Below are 21,661 nucleotides of genomic sequence, written 5' to 3'. Positions count from 1 at the left end.
GATACATGCACTTTTTTTGCACTTGCACCTTGGAAAACAATTCTTATGCCAGAGGTGCTGCTGATCCAGATGCAAAAAGTGCACTCTCCTATGGGTAGCTAGGGGAGTCTGTAAGCATATGCCTGATTTTATTAATCAGAAAGCTTCCACCATCTGCCTTGCAGAAGCTGTGCACTGACAAATTATGCAAAGCAAGAGCTAGTAGCTTTTGCGCTCAAAAATCTCTTGCTCATTCACAGTCAACAGTCAAGTTCAATCAAAATAAACAGTTTTGAAATAACTCAGAACTTTCAAGATGAAAATCTACCACTTATTCTGTGCCACTTACATTCCTGATACATTATAATTTCTAGACCATGTCTCACATTCCCCAACATAACAGACTGCCATGCTGCTGAAATATTGGCTTTTTTGGTAGGAAATACTTAGGCAAAACACACTGCATTTTGACATTAATATCTGAGGTTGTGCCCATGCTAAGAGGGCAATGTAAAGCTGCCTGCTTTGAATTTCTTAGGATGCAATGGAGGGACACTAAAAGCATATAAAAGAGGTAGGAAGTTCTTATGCAGTAGGAGAAGGAAAGAAGAAAGAGGAGCAATTGTCATACATTGCCATATTAATGAATGCAATAAATATAATCCACAAAATTCTCACTGTGGCTGTGCTGTTTTGAGCCATTCTTCTGGCAAGGCTGTCACTTTTGTTGTGAGGAATTAAAGGAATTACTACATCAGAAGACTGCACTGATAAAATGGAAAGGAGGGTCTCTGAAACGGGAAAGCTTAGGCAGCAACTCATTACAAATCCATTCACATCACAAGAATGTACTTCTGAAGAGAGTCCTTCCATATGGTCCCTCCACACAGTGCTCATTTTAATTATGCCAGAAAGGCATAATGAATGAATGAAGAATTCAGTAAAGTTACAGCAAAATGCTTTCTAGTATGGCAACAACTACTGGGCATTCTGGAACAGAAAATGACAGCACCAGATGAATAACAGGACTCAAAATCTGCTTCCTTAAAATAAAACCAAATCTAACACATCACAGAAATAGTATGCAGTGGCAATGTCCTAAAGATTCAGGGGCTAGGCCATCAAGTGTTCATCCAGACCTCGTTTCCTTCATCCTTCAGCATACAACTGTGCAGAGCAAAGAAGTCAGTTTCCCAGTCAGTCCTTTATCGTTAAAAGCCAAGAAAGCTTCTAACTGCAGTAGCAGTAAGTAGCCTCACTCACAGCTTTGATTTAGCACTGTTAACCCTGACAAATTGTGTATAAATAGTCATGTTGCAGATTGGTAGCCCATGCACCAGTTCAGTCTCATGCTTACTGATGTTGGAAGAAAATTTCAGATAATTGCTTTAGCCTCCCTACAGTACAGCTCAGCCATGCCTTCAGCAAGGCATCAGAAGTATTAATTGTCTAAATTTGCCAAGCTGCTTTCTTCACTGTTTCCCTGGAAGAGATCTACACCAGCATGGTGCATAACAAGAAATAATATTAAATGTGTTAAAAGCCCAAGCACACATGGCTGATGCTGAGTATTTAAGTACAAACAACAAACAATCTCATGCTGATTATCCACCAACACTAAAACAAGGAGATGACACTTGGCCACTATCATCCCAGAGCACTAAAGGGCACAGATAAGGAGAGGTTGGATAATTCAAATACAACTTGATGTGTGATGCTTCCAAAAAAATTCACAGCACTGCTGCACCCCCATTGTTAGTATATATTGCTATGCCATGATTTTTACCAGATTCTAAGAGTAAAGGCTAGTGAAAATTACTTTCAGAGCTATGATAATTATATTCTGAAATTCTCCATCCACGTTGCTCATTTCCTCTTCATTTTATTTAAGCAATACATTTAGCATGGCACTACAGCAAAATATAACAAAAAACTGTAAGGATCCACAAGAAGACACCAAGGACTGAAGAACCTGAAGAACTGTAAATTCTTAAGGATACCCTAATTCAGCTTTATCAAGTGTCAGAAAGAAGTATTAAATTAAATCCAGTGCATACATAAAACACAATTTGATTAGATTAAAGAGAGTCTGTCATCCTAATGATAAAAGGGTTTGCTGGCTAGTAGCAAAAACTTCAAAAACTCTTTTATGCATTGCTTGGTATTTCATTTCACTCCTTGCTTCTGAGGACTGTGATGTGCAGCAGAAAAATTCTTAAAAACTGACTGTAATTATAATTAATTTTTCCTCCATTTGACTGCATTCTTAATTTTTCCAGTGCGAATTAAGCACATGCAGCATCAACACAATAAACATCAGGAGCATACAGAATAATAAAATATGGTAAGTGAGTAGCAGGGGTCTACCTTAGGAAAAACCTCAGGAAGTAACCAATTTTAGGCAAGCCATGCAAGTTTGGTGATTTGTAATCAAGATTTTCACACCTGCCTTACAAGGAGTTTTTCAACTCCTTACAAACTTACAAACTTCCATAAAGCTAAGGTAAAGAATACACAATACACAACTGGAAAGAATTTCAGTTAAGACTCTCTTGCTGATACGAAATTTAGAGAGACTCTCACATCTAAAGCATGACCTTGTCCATAAGGCTGCTTACAATTTAGGTTACATTCATTTGGCAGAAGATCAGAAGAATTTGTTATCTTAAGGTGGCTTGAAAATGTGTTTTTCATCCAACTAGCACTCTATAAAACAGAACATAAAACCTCTAGAAGTTAACTCTAAGCCTCAAGAAAAAACAACAGTTTTTCACCTATCCTTCACAAACAAGTAAAATTAAATTCAATCTTTCTCACTTGGTTAAACTGTACACAGAACTTTAAAAAAGCTCTTCTTAACTGCCTAATTTCTCTACTCAGAAGCTGTAAAGTAGAAACTTCACTCAAAAACATGGAAAAGAGATATAAATAGAAAATGAAGCAATATTTTTTTAAAATATGACTAAGATTCATGGATGTATGAGAAAAAAAAAGATGACAAAATAAGCTAAAGGTATTTGAAAAGCTGCAGTGTATTTCTGAAAACAGAAATCCACTTTGTTTATAAAGTAATGCTTTTTCTGGAAGTGCCTGCATTTCCATGCTTATTCTTAGAATTGAAGGTCAGAAGAATAACCAGCAATTCTTTAAGTATTTTCTAAATGTTTTAAAGCACTTGTATTCATCTATTACCATAAATACATATTACAGTTGTGAAGGCCAAATACTTCTAATATAACAGTTCTAATTCAATTCATTTATTTGAAAACAAAATCAACCCTCAAATCCATTAAAATTCATCCAAGGCTCACTTTCACAATTATCCAACCACAGAATGTACTCACAAACTGTGGGGCTTGGTATTATACATATACACAAGGTCTCTAAAGATTTCAAAGCACATTTAAATGAAATCTCCAAAATAAATATACAAAATACAACTGCAAGGAAGGTCCAACTAGTTTAATTAAGGGTTTGTGGCTCATGACAAATACTAAAACCAAAGCAGAAAATAATTGGTTATCACTAACCGGCAAGCCAGTAATAAAGCACCAGAAGTTTACGTATTTATTTTGTAAGTACACAAGGGTCCTTTGCCTCCAAATATTAAATATGCCATTATAATGTACATCTTATAAGTTGCCTATACCAAAATGACAGCCAAGATTAGAGAACAGAAAGCTTTTTGGCTAGATTTGGACGATGTCAGATGACATGCTTGAAGATGCATTAAGTCAGGCAATGCATCAAATTATATTTTCAGACAAAATAAATTCCAAGTTATTTTCATCCTACTGTGACATCATAACGGATACATGATGAAATACTAAGAAATAAATGGAGAATTTTAAAAACAATTATACATGTCAGTGCTAACTCTTTACTGTTAAATTGTTTTGAGGAATCTTAATACCTTGCATGCATCGTACACTGACAAGACGGAAAAAACAGGTAAAATTATTTCTGTCCAATTCAAGTATCTTTATCAGGATCTAGTATCTTAGATACACACTCTTTCTACCCTTACTCTGAGCAACATAAAAAAGTAGTTGCCATGTGACAAAAAAAGAGATCAACAACCTGTAAAATCTTCCCACTCATACAAACTGGAGGTGCTGTCACAGCTCATCTCCTTCAGAGAGGTGAGACTGCACCATTCTATTTTAACATATCCATTCCTAAATGTGTCCCCTCACCTTCTTCATTTGCCTAAATGCAAACTAAATATTCAGCGCACACTAAATACTGGCTCACTAAACATGGCTCAACTTCATAACTTAAGACTGCTTTACAGTTCTTTTATTTTCAATCATATAAACTGTATCAATGAATTTTTAAGGAGAAAAACATTTATACTTCATCCATATTAATGTATGTCCCTGACTGCATGTGGAAAGACAATCAGAAAAGATTAAGATTAATAAGCACTGAGAAACTGAAGTCAAATGGGAACAGAAAAGCTTAATACACACTTTTTATCAGTTCTAAATTAGAAAATGAGGCAGTCTAGCAGTGGAACAGCTAATAATGAATTTGTATCAACACAGAGCAGGAGCTGACCAGTGGGGAAAAAACAGAGTATAGCCATGAGGAAAAGAGAACCTTCACAGAAATGTGAAGTACAGAGATGCATGCCTTTTTTTTTTTTTTTTTTTTTTTTATTAGAAGGACATAGTAGATTTACTGTCTCAACCATGCTCAAATTGCAATAAATTCCATAAATAAAAATAGATTTTTTTTTTTTCAAGCCACAACAGTCCTGGTCTGTTGGGTTTTTTCAAGCCACAACAGTCCTGGTCTGTTGTCCATGTCCACAACATGCTGGACCCAGCACTGGGGACATTTCCCAAAATGCATTAACAACTGAAAGCCATGTGAAATGCACATTTGAAACAACACTCAAACAAAAAAATGTTTTTGGAAAAAAGACACTTTATGAAATGTGAAAGACAGGAAAAGCACTGAATGCCAAAATAAACCTATGAAGCTGTAATGATCCATTCAAACCAAAAACACCCTAGAGAATATATATATAATCCAGACATACCTGCATCAATGTCCAAGAATGAGAAAGCTATGCAGAACTGAAAAGTCAGTCTCTGCATTGGCAAAGCCCATGGCCACTAAAATACCTCTTCCTCTCTCTCCTTCAATAAGGGCAGCCAAAAACCTATTTGAATTGGATGTCCTAAGATGACATTGAAGGAATGATGAGCTACTGTTACTAATGATACACAGTCCACATGTAATTACTAAACAGCAAACAATGGCTGAAACAATCTATATTTTTCATACCTTTAAAGGGCAGAATGCAAGTCTTCTGTGAGAGACATGAAAAATGTCATGAATGCCTGATACAAATTCAGATATTCAGTAAATAATGCTCCAAGGACTCAGTAAATCAGGGCTGCAGAGCAGCAGAAGTTTCTGCCAAGTAATTCCCACTTCTGTAGAACTGTTTGCAGGTTATCAGCTTGAACTAAAAAAATATGATCCGAGTCTTGACAGGATGCACACATCTTTAAAAAGCATGAACTGTGTCCACTGAGGCACCTGAAAACCTAAACCAGTTGCCTGAACTTCAGAAGAAATTTGTTTCATCTCTTTGATTTCAACTTTAGATTCCTGGTCCCTGTAACTCCAGAACTGAATTTCTGACGCTCCAAAAAAAAAAAGTCAAGAATTGACTCTTTGTTCCATATTAAACAGCCATCCTTTCTTTAGTTTACCCTTCCCATTGCCTTTGGGTCTGAGAATTTCATGACATTGAACAAAATCACTGGATTGATCTGCAGTTTTGAATGGGGCAAAGTGGAAGGTGACTGAAGAACAAAACGTGGAATCCAACTGACAAAAGAGAGATGGAGGTCTACCCTGAAAATGTAATTCACCTAAAGAACAGTTCTTTAGTGCAAACCTGAAAAGATTAGCTGACAATTCAGTTGCAAAATCCATCTTTCCAGATACTTATATGAAGGAGATTTTGCACAATGTTGCCAAGGCAACACAATGGAAACTGAAGTCTGGGGACCACGTCGTGCTGCTTGGAGATCACATTAATAAACTCTTTCCCATACATGCTTTTCTCAGAAGTAGTCCAACGAAATATATTCATCTGAGTACATTTACCCATGATACATATTTTTTTCACTGAATTCAATGATACATTTGCATTGTTTATATAGTCCTCATAAAATATCTGTATAGCTATTATTAAACCACTATGTTTAATTACCTAATAACAGTATGTCCTAATAAAAATATTACCAACACAGAATTTGCATTTTTTAGAGGTAAAACATAGATAAAGAAAAGGAATAATTTTAAAAGTGATAGACTACGTTATTAATTATATAACAGAACTTGGAGAATTCCTACCAGAAAATTTTATCACACTGTCTCAGAATACCCAGCACAATGTGTACATAATATAACCTTCTTTGTCAGCAGCCATAATCTATCAAATACCATTTGATTTTTGTCCTAATGCCTGTTGCAGACACCTACTCCTTACCGGATAAGGGAGCCTATTTCCATGAAAACAGAAAATGTACACATTGTTCCATAGTTTTGCCTGCAAGTGAGCTGATACACAGGAAATAGTAGATAACTCCAGTTGGAACCTACTACACTTGTATACTCTGTAACTTTCATTTCCATAGAACACAACTAAAAAGGTCAATGGAAACATGTCTCTTGACTGAGATTTTATGCAAGTCATATTTTATCACTGAATTTTCAGATCTCTTTCATCTGAATTTTCCTATACATCCTCAAAGACAGAGTCTCAAAATGTTTTTCTTTAAAAATATCAAGAAGAAAAAAACTCTTCATATCCTACACTTATTTTCAAGAAATGGAAATCTGACTGTCTTCTAAAAATGTTAAAAGTGATGTGGCAGAGTTTCATTTTTTAGCTAACATGAAAACAGCTGAAGGTGTTTAACACAAACTTTCAGAGCCTTCTGCTTCCACAGCTCATCACAACCTCCTGGCTCTTTCCCTTTTTTTTTTTTTTATCTAGAACTCAAAGCTAGCTCCAAAATCCAAGTAAGCCAAACTAATATTTCTTTTTCTATTGAGGCCCCTCCCTCAGAGTGAAGGTAGTCACATAGCAGATACAACCCAAACAAACACTTTTTAGGCTACTTCAAATAAATTTGGCAAGGCTCCTTGTAATTTCATTACCTGGAATACTAAAACAGAGCAACTATATCATTGCCTTAAAACATAACTACACAGAGAGAGAGAGAAAACAAGCCCCAAATGTGCATTCCAGTACCCTTTCAGGAAAAAAACCCCCACAAAACGTATGTAATTAAGACCAGAAAAAGTCTCTCTCATAAAAAAAAAAAAAAATCTGATACTGAATTTAAGGCTCCTGGATAGCTTGGGGCAGGATACTTTTCTTTCTCTATTTAATGTCTACAAGACATTTATGTCTTTCTCTATTTAATGTCTGCAAGACATAACTGTACTTACTTCACAGGGGTGTCAAAAGTATTAATACTTGTGTTTGCACAACAACTTTGAAGACGAAAATTGCTATTGAAGTGCTAAGTGTCAATTTGTGTCAATAAGCAAAAACTTAACACCTGCACAAACCCAAATAAAACTCTTCTCTCTCCAGGTACAGCTGAGCATAGGATCAGAGAATAACATTCTTTCATCCCTTGCCGTATCTCCAAAGAAAACAGCAAGTTCTTCCCAGTCCTTACTGCTGGAAATCCTCCTTGCCACTCATTGATCCTGTGACTTACATTTCACAGTTTGTAAGATGTGCTTACAATACCTGTAACACAAACATTAATATTTAAAATGAGTGTTATTGGTGAACATGTAATGACACAAAGTAGTTTAAAGCAATCAGCTTTTCCAGGTGTAGCTGCTTTGAAGTCACTTAATGGGAGCTTTCTTCTGTTTCAAAGCACTGTTTCAATTCACAGTGATTTCAAATACAATGTATAAATCTTTCAAGAACAAATGAAAGAAATCCACATTTTTTTGTCCATACCAGTTTATTTCTAAGTTATATATATAGCAAAGGGGCCAAGAGCTTTGAAGACATCTTAGAAAGCGTGAACAAAGAAGTGGCTAACACTGCTATTTTATAATATTTTTGTCAGCCTTTTACTTCCCTTAACTCATACTCATTTCCATCTCCAAATAATGACTCAAGTCACTTCTCACCTCTACAAAACTCATCTTTTTCTTACCTTCCTCAGTCATTAACAAAGGAATAGAAATTACCCCATTAAGCAAGAAACACTATTTACCCAGACACTTCTCCTCCTCCATCTTCTGCTTTAGCCTCAGCTGAAAGAGCCAACAGAACTGCCTAATTAAGATCTACAGTTTTCAGGCAAAATTAAGATGCCAGAATTTTTCAGAGTTTTGCAATGCTCTTGTTGTTTTGGAAGAATGCAGATAAGTAACAGCTTAGGGAATAAGTACCAATTTGTCAGACTAGCAAAGGTCAAAAGCATTTTTATATGTAGAAACTTTCAATCTGAGGTATAACAAAACAGCAATTTATAAGTTCAGCTGCAATTAAATAACCAAAAAAAATCATTTTGTTATAAAAAAGATGCATTTTAAAAACTTACTAGTTCTACATAGCCTAGCTAATAGTCTCAACTTCCTCCCGACAGAAGTGATTGGGGTTTTTTACTGTGTTTTTAGTGTGCCACTTTTTTATTTTGGAGATAGTTCAGAAAATTGTTATTTCTGAATCTGTGGGTCCTTATTCTGTCATCAGTCACTAACCTTGCCTACTTCTAATGAAGTAAACATCCACTTATCTACACTGTAAATTATTTTACATTCAGTACATACACCTTTAACCTCATCTACTGAAATTCAATACTGTTTGGTTGAAATGGCTTTTCCAGCACAGAAATCCACTTTCAACGTTTTGACAAACTGACAGACAAGGATGAATGTGAGCGAACTCCTTATTTTTTCACAGTTAATGGGATATATTTTGTATTGTGGTAAAGAGGTGAGTGAAGAGCAGAAGGGAAGACTGCTTTCACCTGTGGCAATGGCTGCTGTGCTCCAGGACCCAGAGTCCTGGTGGATGACAAGGTGACCATGAGCCTACTACAGTGCCCTTATGGCCAGGAGGGCCAGTGGCACCCTGGGGTGCACAGGGAAGAATGTGACCAGAAGGGTGAAGGAGGTGATCTTGCCCCTCTGCTCAGCCCTAGTGAGCCCACATCTGGAGTCTTGTGTGCAATTCTCCTTAGTTCAATAAAGACAAGGAGCTGCTGGAAAGGGTCCAAGTAGCAAGTCCTACCAGGAAACCTGCTCCAGCATTGGCTCCTCTCTACATGGATCTATAGATCCCTGATCTAGCATGGGCCTCCCACAGGGTCAAAACTTCCTCTCAGGCACCCACTTGCTATGGCCTGGGTCTCTTTCATGGGCTGCAGGTGGATTCTCTACATCCCCATCAGCTGCAGGGGCACAGCTGCCTCACTATGGGCTGCAGGAGAATCTCAGCTCTGGCACCTGGAGCACCTCCTCCCCCACCTTCTCCACTGACCTTGGTGTCTGCAGAGCTGTTTCTCTCACATGTTCTCACACCACTCTTCTGTGGCCACAATTACAATTCTACAATAACTTTATTTTTTTCATTTTTGAGTATGTTATCACATATTACCATGTTACCACCATTTCTAATCGGCCCAGCCATGACCAGCAGCACATCCATCTTTGGAGCTGCCAGGGACTGGCCCTGCCAGACATGAAGGAAGCTTCAGGAAGCTTCTCACAGAAGGCACCCCTGTGGCCCTTCTTGGGCAGCATCCAATATTTATACACATTGAAGAAGTGAGAAGTGTTAGCCAGACTTCTCAGTGGTGCCCACTGACAGAACAAGAGGCAACAGGCACAAACTAAAACCAGGATATTCCATCTGAGCTCAAAAATTTTTGTGTTTATTGTGAGGGCAGTCAAACATTGGCACAGGATGGCCAGAGTGGTCAGAGAATCCCTATCCATGGAGATACCCAAAACTGGACAGGATCCTGGGCAACACTCTCTCTGACTGTGCTTGAGAAGGGGGACTGAACTAAATGAGCTCAGAAGGTCCTCATCAACCTAATGACTCTGTGATTCTTACTTCCTTATCCCTTGAAATTCAGTTCTTTTGATAGGAACTGACTTAGTAAATTTTTTCATTCAGACTGAAAGCCTCTTTTCATTCAACAGCTCATATTTCATCACAAATCACTTGGGTCTTCAATCTAATCAAATTATTAAATGCTTTCAAACAACGTATTTGAAATGGCCTTAGTTCATTAAGTCACAGTACAATTTAATTTAAGAGCATGCCATAAATATAAAAATCAAGAAACGCGCTGTACTCTGTGCTGAGTCTTTGTCTCCTTTGAAAAATGTCTAAAACACAGTCTCACCTCTACACAGTGCAAGTTCCATTATTTCCATATGCTTAGGATCTCTCATTGACATTTATATATTTGAGATACATCTGATAGAACTCTGTAACATGAAACTTTTGCACTAAATAAGCTATGGCAATTTTATATGCAATATATATCTGTATATCTACAGATAGATAAAACCACCTGCAAAATTACGTACAGTAACATTGCAGCAATTCATCAAAGACATTATTTGATCTTTCAGCCTTTTAAATTTCTCATTCTGCATCATTCAGGCTTGCCTACAGACACTAGGATCATAGAGAACTGAACAAAATAGAGGTCTTTTGCCTTGTATTAATCAGATTAAATCCAGATTAAATAAAAAAAATTACACTACTATCTTCCAGGACTTTTTCAGTATTTACCTAAGATTGTGTTTTGGGTTTTTAAATAAAAACAATGCATTTTAAGCCTCCTCAACTGATTTAATTGCATAATATATATAGATGAACTAAACAGTTTCTCACTTCCACTCAAATCTTCTGTAGCTTCTATTTGATCTATCAAATAGAAGATAGATCTTTCTTCGGAGGTTGTTGTCCCAACAACCCAAGGTTTTTTTTTGTAGAGAAAGAGATCACAAATTTCAAAACAATGATCCACAGAAAACACAAGAAGTATTTCTTGGAAGGGAGCAAGGAAGGGAAGGAAGGAGGGAGCTTTTGTAATACATTTCCATTGTTTATTCAGTAATAATATGTTTAAGCAGCAAAATCCGAATTTAATCTTCTAATAGTGAAATTTAAAGATAAATGAATCCACACTTATAAGGAGATACAGTTGATCAAGTCTTCATCCAGGATTCAACTAGGATTTTTACAAGTTTCCACATAGATTGGTACTCTGATTCCTTCATTGCAGTGAAACAAATGGGAAAGACTCTAAAATAATCACTAGAAGTGGGATTACATCCACGCAAAACAGTGTTAAAGACCACGGAGTCTACTCTATACAGCAGATTGTTTGTGTTTAATCACACAAATTATATATGCAAAAAACTTAGGTGTAAGCCTTAAATAGCAAACATTCTGTCACACAACAGTCACACATGCAAACAACATAAAAGCACACCTGGAAAAATACTGATATGAACTTCTTTTCTTAAACATGGATACCAGAAAATACCTTCTTTTGTATATACGTTATACAAATGTCTTGTTGCTCTAAAAATACACTGAAGTCACTTTTCAGACCACTTCCAAAAAACATTCTTCCTGCTTGATTTTTTTTTTTACACTTATTTAAATTTTCATGGAAAGAGAAAATAATTTTACCTTCAGACTCAAGAAACAAGTCTGAAAATACTCTCCTTAATGTATTTTAAAAAGAGCATTTTAAACCACTCACCAGTTTGCCACCAGTGGTCCAAGACAGGTACTTTGAAGACTCCTTTTGACCATTCTAGTGTGTCCACATCACAGTGCTCACCAGCCACAAACATCGTTCTGAACCTTTAAATAAAAATAAAGTCTGTATCTTGATCAGGATGTGGAAAGGTAAACAAGACAATGAATACAATAAATGTCTCTGGCCACTGTCCCAGATCAAGGGAAAAGACAAAGGAGGATTTTTACTTTTTGTATTCTTTTTCCTACTAAGTAACAACTAGAATATTTGCAGTATTAATTTAAGCTGCTTAATAGTTCATCACATAAAAGGAACTTCATTTTTCTGAATGCAAAGGCCTTGGAAGACCAGAGGCAACCAACTGCAAGTTGAATTAAAAAATAATTAAATGCACTGTACACAGTAAGTCACCAGGTGGATATCTTCAATAGCATTGGAGTACAATCTCTCACAGCCAGATGCACATCATTGACATTTTGTTTCACTTTAAGTGAATTTTCCATGAAGACAACTGCTGAACTTCACTCTTGTCCTTTAAAAGTGGACACAAACTGCACTGACTTTGTAAATCCAGTAGACTTATGGCCACAAAAGGAGAGAACTCTTAGATATGGTAGGCATGACACAAATTTCTCTTCAGAGGGATACCATTTAGAAAGACTACAAGTTTCATCTTTCAAAATCCAGAGAGCAAATCAGACAAACACCAAGAACATATAAGACTTAGGGAAAAGTTAAGATATCTTGTTATCCCCTGAACCAAAAGCAAAATTCCTCTCTTTTGAATTGCCAACCATAATAATCAGACTTAATAATCTGCAGGCTCAAGATCAACTTTATGTTGTGAGAAGAAGAAAAATTAGCTCTTTAGCAAACTTACAGCACAAAACCACCAAAACGAGTATCAGAGCTAAGTGCCACAAGTCTAAGCATATGAACTATGGAATTATTTTCTCCTCTCAAACAGTATAGTAAAACAAGGGATGAACACAGCTATGAAATGTCCCACTGAACAATTTTTTAAAAGCCCACTAAAAACTTCCAAGCATGTTAGTCCACCTGTTATCGCAATCATCTATCCCTGCAATGCAGTTAATTGAAAAGAAAGGTCTTAAAGCCTGTTAAATAAACGTCCTCAGCAGTTCTGAAAATCTGCATTCCTAATATGAACTTCAGTACAATCATACTTTTAGGCCCTATACTGGAGTCCAGCAGAATGAGCTTCAAGTATCACCTGACATATAAGGGACAGATCAATGTTCCTAATGGTCCTGAAGCAATAAATATTGTTCAGCACAACAGACACATTTTGGTGTCACTCCAAGCACAGAAGAAACCACATCTCCAAACTATTTCCCAGTAGCTTAAATGTTCATATGGGTAATAATCTGAGCTTCACACTTCCAAATTGAAAGATTGTGGAGGAATTTTGTTTTTAAATTCTGGAATGCACATATCAGTTTGAAAGGGGGGAGGGTAGTTTCTGGCAGAGAAAAGCTCTATCTGCATGATATTAAATAAGACTTTTTTTCCTAAAAATACGAACATGAAGGTTCATTTGCACCTCTTAACATTAACTGGAAATAAAGAACTATTAATTTTTAACACACCTGGAAACTGCATACATACATACACACACATATATATAGTTATTTTTTATTTATTTAAACATGTAAAATAAAAAAAAAAGTATTTTCACATCTGATTTTTATCCATTGGTGTGTTTGTTCATTTCCCTCCCTGAACAGGTTTTGCCTTGAATATGAGAATCTAAGCATTGAAGGCTTTGGTGACAGAGTCATGAGACACAGAACACAACTGCAGCTCAGCTCCACAAAGGTTCTTCATGAGCACAGTTCAGCACTCCACCAGGAAGGGCTATGAATGATCAACAGCAGCACAGAGTAGGGGGCAGCAGGCAGAACTGCATTATATACTTCTGGGTCATAATAACATATCCTCTTAGCAGCATGTGTGAAATGTCAATTCTATGAGAAAATATTTCCCTCTAATGGTTTTGAATTTGCTACTTTAATTTCACATCCTCTTGTTCCTGCATTACAAGACAGATAATGGAAGTTTCTGATCTACTTTATATTCATTATTTCTGCATAGTTTTTATGCAGTCTCATATTTCTCTCTAAAGTCCATTACTATCCAGTATCAGATGAACAACACAGAATTTCTAAATGCTCTTGATATAAAATTGCAGAACAGTCTCAACTGACCAAAAGTCAAGCAAACAAAGTAGACTGTGGGACACAAATGGCAAATTGTTACTTGTACATTAATCTAAACTGCTGAGGTTTTGCCCCATTTCATGCAAAACCATCACTTGTCAATAGTTTGGAAATTAGAACAATCCAGCTCACAACAATTATGTCAGTTATAGGATGAAGTGTGATTCCAAATATGGGAAGAGTTAATGGCTTGGTATTACCTTCTGAAGAGGAGAATGGATTTAAAGAGCTGAACAGAATGTGTTTAGGTAGACGAAGCTCATGGAATTTGGATGTTATTTGTTTTTCAAACACAACAGGCAGCAATGCTCAGCAGCACTGGACGTTATCAAAAGTTATGTCTTTAGATCTCTATAAATATGTGGTTGAACAGAGCTTTTGACTGACAGCATTAAAAACTAAATATTTGTTTTACTGTTAAGCATGAGCTGTGTTTAAGACATAGATGACACTTTGTGTCAAAAGCAAAGAAATTTCAAGATCTGGCTCCTACAGACAAGGAAATTAAAGCATACACATTAGAACCACTGGAAACCTCATATGTAATTTTGTGCAGAGGCCACTGATGCCACAAACATCAGCTCTTAAGAGAAATTTATTTACCTTACATCATTTCAAAAGAACACAAGTTTGTTTATAATTCGATTTACTCAAGTAAATCAAATACTCCCTTCTGTATGGAAGCTAGCATTGCCCATCACCTCTTCTCTTTATCAGTAACTGTCTTTTTTAACATGATTTTTTTAAAGTGACACTGACCATTACCATTTATTTAAGAGAATTTTTCAGAAAAAAAAAGCGCCACAGTGGAAACTTCTTTCAGGACTGCATTTCTGGATGCAGTCTCTAAAGTAAGGATGTGTTTTAGACCATGCAGCAGAAAGGCATTCCAAAACTTCTTCACCATGTAACAAAGAAGAAAGCATGATAGATCAAGTAAATGAACTAAAACTAAGACTGCTTTCAAACTGAATGAGACAGAATTCACTTGACCTTGAGTAGAAAAGTCTATCCAAGTAACACCCAAACCCAAATATTCTTCTAGAATGAAAATTTTAATCATCTAATAGACTTTCTTAACAACTGTACCTACTAGATATTAAATGCTGCATTAGAGAGTTTAGTAAAGAGACATCACATCCCAGTGAATGACCTGGTCCAAAGCTGAGTGAATTATGAGACAACTAAAGCTGCAGACAAGTGAAGATGCTCATTTGATATGACTGAATAGGAATGATGAAATACCTCTTTACACCTGTGGCAACTGATACTGCAAAGAGGCTCTTATCTAGAATTCTCATTTGGCCAGAGAATGTGACAACTTACACAGCAGGTTATCAGATTTCCCATTAAATGAATACTCTAAAGACAAAGTAATTGCCTAAGAAATGCCAAGGAACAGCAATTAAATTTTCTAGCATCTGAATCACATTCTTGTCAATAAACATCATAGGACAATAGTGCATTAGTGTCTCAAATGAGCTTGTTTCTTATTTCAACGAGGAGTAAGGATTGATGATAGCAGTCAAAACAGATGAAAGAAAGTAATGATAAGTTTGTAATTAATACCTCAGGAATAAATCCAGCTTACTAATAAACTTCCCTGAGCAATTAAGAATGTGAAGGTCTAATGAAGCCACATGGCTTTGCATCTTCTCCTTCTCTTTGAACAAGGGTGATAATAGATGTTTTTGTGACTGAATATAATCTGACACAAACCCTCTTTGATGCTGAGCAAATCATTCAACTTCAAGATTAGATGTGGTCCAAACCCACGTATTTTTCATTTTTAGAATGTTTACCTTAAGATACAGAAACTTGGTGTGTAGAAGTATTAAACAATCACAGATCCAAGTTACTGTGAGAAGCATTTCAGAAATATCACGCTAATACTGCAATTTAACCATATAATACTACAGTCTTTGAAACAGTGGTATTTTAGTGGCTCAGACTAGATATTCAAAACTAACAGAAGACTTTGAACTTAATCTCTTTGTGCCTCAGCTTCCCATCTGCAAAATACAAATAATGCCACTCTCTCACCTCACAGGGGATTTATGAGGACAAACTCAGTCAAGACTTTGAAGCTTGCTGATAGTATAATGATAAACACCTTGAAAGCAGTACAAGACAGCAAATAGCTCTTTGGACACATAATCATAAACAATAACAAAGTTTTGGGGAACCAACCAAAACACTGACTAGCTTCTGATTAAACAAACACTAAAGATCTCGCGCACTTAACAAAATGAGAGATCATGCAGAAAAACAGTATGAGATGACATAATCTAAGACTCCATTACAGAGTACAAGCAAAGGGGAGTAAAGTAAAAGATGGGAGAGGAATCCTAAATCAGTAAAAGCTCTTAACATTACAGTCATAGACTTCTTAACAGCTTTCATCTTCTCCAAACTATCAGTAGCAATTTATAAGCAAATATGTGTACATATAAATTTTCAAGAATAGATTAAAATGGAGTGCCTGCAGAGGTGGGCAAAACCCCAGTTACTCCATTTTCTTAGTTCATGCAGACTGTTTCTGGAAAAAACTGCTTCCAGTGTATCCTTACTTCACCTTTTCAGTGAGTACTGCTTTCCCAAGGCTGCCTCAGGGTCCTGCTGACGGATTGCTCTAATTGCAGTTGGTGAAGTAAAGAAGGCAGCTACTTCATGCTCTGCTAGCACACGGAAATAAGCACCAGCATCTGGCGTTCCCACAGGCTTCCCCTATGGAGAGAATAATTTATAATGTTACAGGATAAAAATACCTCATAATTCCTTGACAGTTCAAGGTTTGAACACGTAACAGTAGTGGTAACACAGCAACAGAAGTAATTTCACATAAGACTTCAGAGGAGGCTTCGTTAAAAATAATAATACTGTGAGTATATTCACTTGTACAAATAAATTCACGAGCTTTGGGAACCATCCCTTACATGAACACTGCACATACTAGTTACTACTTAGAAAATTAGGACAAATGGACATGCAAATGAAAAAACAGACACAAAGATATGTTATTGCACTGGCAGCAGAGTCATGTCTGTATCTACCCTGAGATGCAGTTCAGAAAACAACCACACTCCCTCTGAACAAGGAGTCTCTGGACACAGCAGCACTGCAGCTATATTCCCATGCACAGGTATCTTTCTCTTACCTAGAAATTTTTATCAAATCTGGAAAAATTCCCACTTACCTGCTTACAATTGGCTTTTTGGAACGCTGATGCTACCACCCTACATGAAGCCTGGACAGATCCTGAAGGGCCTCTATTCTGTTTTAGTGTGCTACCAGACTGTGGTCTGGTTTGGGGTTGGGGTTTTCTTGAGCTAAGGGGCATAGTCAAGAGAATTGTAAAGAGAAGCAATCATTTATGATAAATGGTTCAATAATAAGTAATCCTAATTTTAAAAAAATCAAGAATACTTCTCTGTGGTGTTGAAAATATGAAAAGCAGTTAGCACAGAATCATATAGTGACAATCTTATTGTATGTGTAATTATCACAGTGCATGAACTACTCCATACATATTCTGAAATTAAAAGATGATGTTTATGTAGAATGAGTTTTAGCTCCACAGGCATCACCACAACCTTTTCACTGGAAAGGCCACACTTAAAGATGAACTTTGGCAGAGCAGGCAAGATGAGCTACATGGACTTTTCCTACTGCACCCAGCTGGGCTTGAACATCAGCAAGAGCACTGGTGAACCATTAATCAGAATCAAAGAACACAGGACAGCCAAAGCTGGATATGTATCAGTGGTTTTGCAGCCCTTTGGTGAGACACTGCTCCTGGTAAGAGGCATTCTCAAAAAGAGGAGCACCATAAATGATTTTTAAAAAAGAAAGAATGCACAATTGAAAAGCCATTTTTAAAAGGATTAAGCAGGCAGTGAGAAACAAATAGAGATAAATTAAATGAAAAAGAACAGTTCCCAGCTCAAGTAGCAGTGAGTAGTATAATCAACACTAAAACCCCTCTTTTTGCAATTACTCTATCCTTAATTACCAAAAAGAAATGCAAAACAATGCTTGCTGAAAAAGTGAGTTACGTCCTTTTCCCTGTCAGATAACACACAGTATCCAAAGAAAAATCTTTCACCAAACTATCTTGAAGCATCGCCCTAACAGACTTTTTCATGGTAACTTTTATGTGCTCATTAGTATTTGTTCATGAACTTATTTGTTCAAGTTGACCTGTCCCTTCAACCTGTTAGTTCAGTTGACCTGTGTAATGTTCACTATACCTGCAGATCTGTAGGCACCTGGTTAAGAGTTCAAAGCCACACCACTTATGCTAAAACGAAGGGCCCCAGATTCTGAAAAATGCCAAATTGCACGAGCTTCTTATTAAGTAATTATGTACTTGAACTAGTATCAATCATCTTGCACACCAAAACACCAAGCTGTGGAGCAAGCTGAAATTGGTCAGTCTGGCAGTAATGAAGCAGGCTGGTACTTTTTAACCAAATGTAAATACCCAGAGCCTATAAAAGGGCTATGTCTGTGCCTGAACACACTCACTCCCTCCCAGATCCCACTTCACACCGAATCTCTGCCTGAGCTATGTCACAGACAAGTGTGTGCCTCAAACTTCCAGCAAGCCTGAGCCTGACAGTATCTTCCACACAAACAGTTAAACCTTCAGGAGTGCATGGGTAAACATGCAGGACTCTGATATTTATGTCACAGGTAAGCTAAATCAGTTTAGGTTTGGAGTTACCAGTCTCAGATACAGGAGAAAACCAAATACAAAACACAAACACTGTAGAAAGAGGAGAAAACAGTAGAAAGAGGAGAAAATTCACCTGACAGCTGATGGGGAATACAACCCAGAGAATAAAATATTCATTTAGGGAAAAAAATCTGGCACAGGTGTAAAATATTCTTACTGATTCTGCAGAAAAACTTCCCAAGGGTCTTGGAAACTGCTCAAAGTTTAGCAAATGCATAACCAAAAATGGACATAATGTGTCAGACTGAAATAGTTAATGGCTCAAACATTTTTAAGATCACTAAAGGACTTTGCCCACTGTAGCAAAGTGTGCAAAGAAGCTCATTTTCGACCACCAAAGTCCATCCCTCCAAATATGCCTCCTGATGGGAATTCAGACTGTGAGTTAAGCCACCTGACAGGGAACTTGAGATATGATAAAGGTGGCACTACTGTCCACTACTGTCCACCATTACCTCAGGTCTAAGGAGAAGGAAACAGGACTGGAAAAGAATGCATCCAAGAGGGAGAAGGTGAGTTTTTGGAAGTGTGATGGTGAAACCTCTGGTCCACGTAAGACAGAAGGAGTGAACATCCACCGCCATGGGACAATCATGTGAGATGCAGCTCTTATGTCTTAGAAGGGGTCAAAAACCATCAAAGGTCCCCAACTCATTTCTCAGGCCTGCAATACCAGAGGACTGCAAGTGATTCAAAGTTTTGCAACAGATTCAGGTTCTGCTGCATAAGATAGTGTAAAACCCCCTCCTAGGGGAGATGTTTGGGTATTCCCATGTCCACCTGGATGTATATTAATACCCATTGAATTCTGTGTTTCATGGGACCCCCACCACAGAGAAGACCAGAAAAAGAGACTAGACTTTCCCTTTATACTGCCCTGTTGCTTACAGCGTGAAACCCTATTAGCAAAAGAAACCCAGAGCAGGATTTGAGACTTCAGGTAGCTTATTTGTTGCTGAAGTTTGTTATGTTTTGGAGAAAAAGAAATTTAAAATTAACAAACCAAATCAAAAGAGACACTTGCTTTTGTATTCAAAAGAATTCATCATTTTCACATTCCTGAAAATGATGTAACAGCAAGTGAAAACTAAAAGCATAGTTTCCATAGTAATTGTTAAAATGACAAGTTGTCACCTAAGTAATTTAAAAATAAGCACTTGAAGTTGTGAAGGTATGAAGTCAGCACAGTTTACCTTCAATAGTGGTTGTCCACAAGCAAAAGGAATGTGATGCTCTTCCCTCATGGCCAAACAGCACGCTGATACTCCCTAACCCAAAATATATAACTGGCCAACCATTTAGGAGATTTGACTAAAAATTTCTGAATATTTACTATTAATACAGTGTTCTGAGCAGAGGAAAATTATGCACTATTCTCTTTGTAAATATTACTTTTATTCCTGTGTGTACAGACACCTTCCTTTTCTTCCAGCTACTAACCCTCAAAAAGATGATGCTTATGTCATGAACACTGTCTGATGCCTTGATTAGTGGCATCTTGGAGAAGAAAAATGGGAAATGTACTATTTCTGCTTAATAACGATCTCACCAAGAGCAAAAAATTACAAAGCAGATATGTATGTCAACCTGGTATTAACTCTAATTTTTCGTTATGGTCACTCTTAAAAGAGTAGGATTTTTACTCTTTTTGTTTTACAATTTAAACTCAGAGGTACCTTTACAATAACCATAACCATGTTGATCCCCATGCATTCCCAAAGAGATAAACCTTCACTGTAATACAACTATGCAACAGAAAATGCTGAAGGACTCATTATTTCACTTCCTATTCCTTCTTGGCTTACTCTACACCTGCTAGAATAAAAATCTCTTCATTGTAGTGACTCTCTTCTGGAAATTCAGGCAACAATTTTCATGTGGCCCAGGTCATCATCAGTGTTCAAAAACAGCCACTATAAAACTACCAAAGTGTTTTTATTATCTGCAAGCACTTGCTAATATTCTTATACTGCTTTTCTCTTCTGCTTAACTATTGCGGTGGTGCTGAGGTAGTCCCCTTAGAATGAAGAATCTAATTAATCAGGCACTTAAACATTAATTAGAATATAGTAATTTAATACTCAAGCTAATACAATATTTGAGTCTACAAATGTGCATTTTTGCTACTGGGTGAAGTTCTTGATCTTTCTTATTCAGAAAAATCAAAAATAAATTCTGAAGAAATAACAATGTAAGCTAGCATGATTACTTTTTTGAACAGCAAAGTAAGGACGCCACAGGCCACTCTAATTGGATTAGTCTCCTCTCCATGCCACTAGGTTTTATTCCCTGAAGGAAAGGACTAAGCCCCAAATGTCATCTGAGTCTTGGGTTCAGTTACCTTGACTGGTAGAGAGAAAGAAGAGACAAGTCTCCTTATAAGTTTTGGTTACAACAATATTGCTCTCAATTGCATCCAACTAAGATCCAGTAAGTATTTTTCATCACAAGACATGCAAAACACAACATCCTTTCCTAATTCCAAAATAAAGGTACTCTAATCAGTAACACAGGTACACTCCACCTGCCATTCCTAGTTCTGTTGTTTCAGAGTTCCTTACACTGCTAACCATCACCCTCCACACAAGTGTAGACAAGCTTGAAGGACAGTGAAGTAAGTTTTCCTTAAAAATTACTGTAATAGGTGGAGAGTATAAACACTGAAGATACACACACAGTTTAAGTTTCTGTGCCATGAAGAATAGACAGACATGAACAGGGTCATCTGGACCATCAGTTAGTTGGAGGAGATTCTGCCATTTTAGGGGGATTTTTTAGACCAGATCATACCTCATACAAAACTGTAGTATTACCATGAAGGAGAGGTCCATAGCAAATGTAGGAATGACCAACAACCCAGCCTAAATCAGAAGCTGCCCACCATACCTAAAATGCAATAGAAATAA

The 21,661-nt window shown here is 36.9% G+C and overlaps 1 protein-coding gene across 1 annotated transcript in view; it reads right to left on the bottom strand.

The window, feature by feature from the left end:
- ACSS3 (acyl-CoA synthetase short chain family member 3) overlaps positions 1-21,661 on the bottom strand; it is a 66,411-nt gene that overhangs the window by 24,301 nt on the left and 20,449 nt on the right. Inside the window, exons 7-9 of the mRNA XM_066319227.1 lie at positions 21,546-21,641; positions 16,593-16,744; positions 11,778-11,881 (exon numbers count right to left, since the gene is read on the bottom strand). Of these exons, the coding sequence (XP_066175324.1) occupies positions 11,778-11,881; positions 16,593-16,744; positions 21,546-21,641 (352 nt within the window). The remainder of the gene's footprint in view (positions 1-11,777; positions 11,882-16,592; positions 16,745-21,545; positions 21,642-21,661) is intronic.

This window comes from Sylvia atricapilla, chromosome 5 (assembly GCF_009819655.1).
Source record: "Sylvia atricapilla isolate bSylAtr1 chromosome 5, bSylAtr1.pri, whole genome shotgun sequence".
Classification (NCBI taxonomy): domain Eukaryota; kingdom Metazoa; phylum Chordata; class Aves; order Passeriformes; family Sylviidae; genus Sylvia; species Sylvia atricapilla.
Note: the sequence above shows the minus strand (reverse complement) of the source record. Positions and strands in the feature narration are given on the sequence as shown.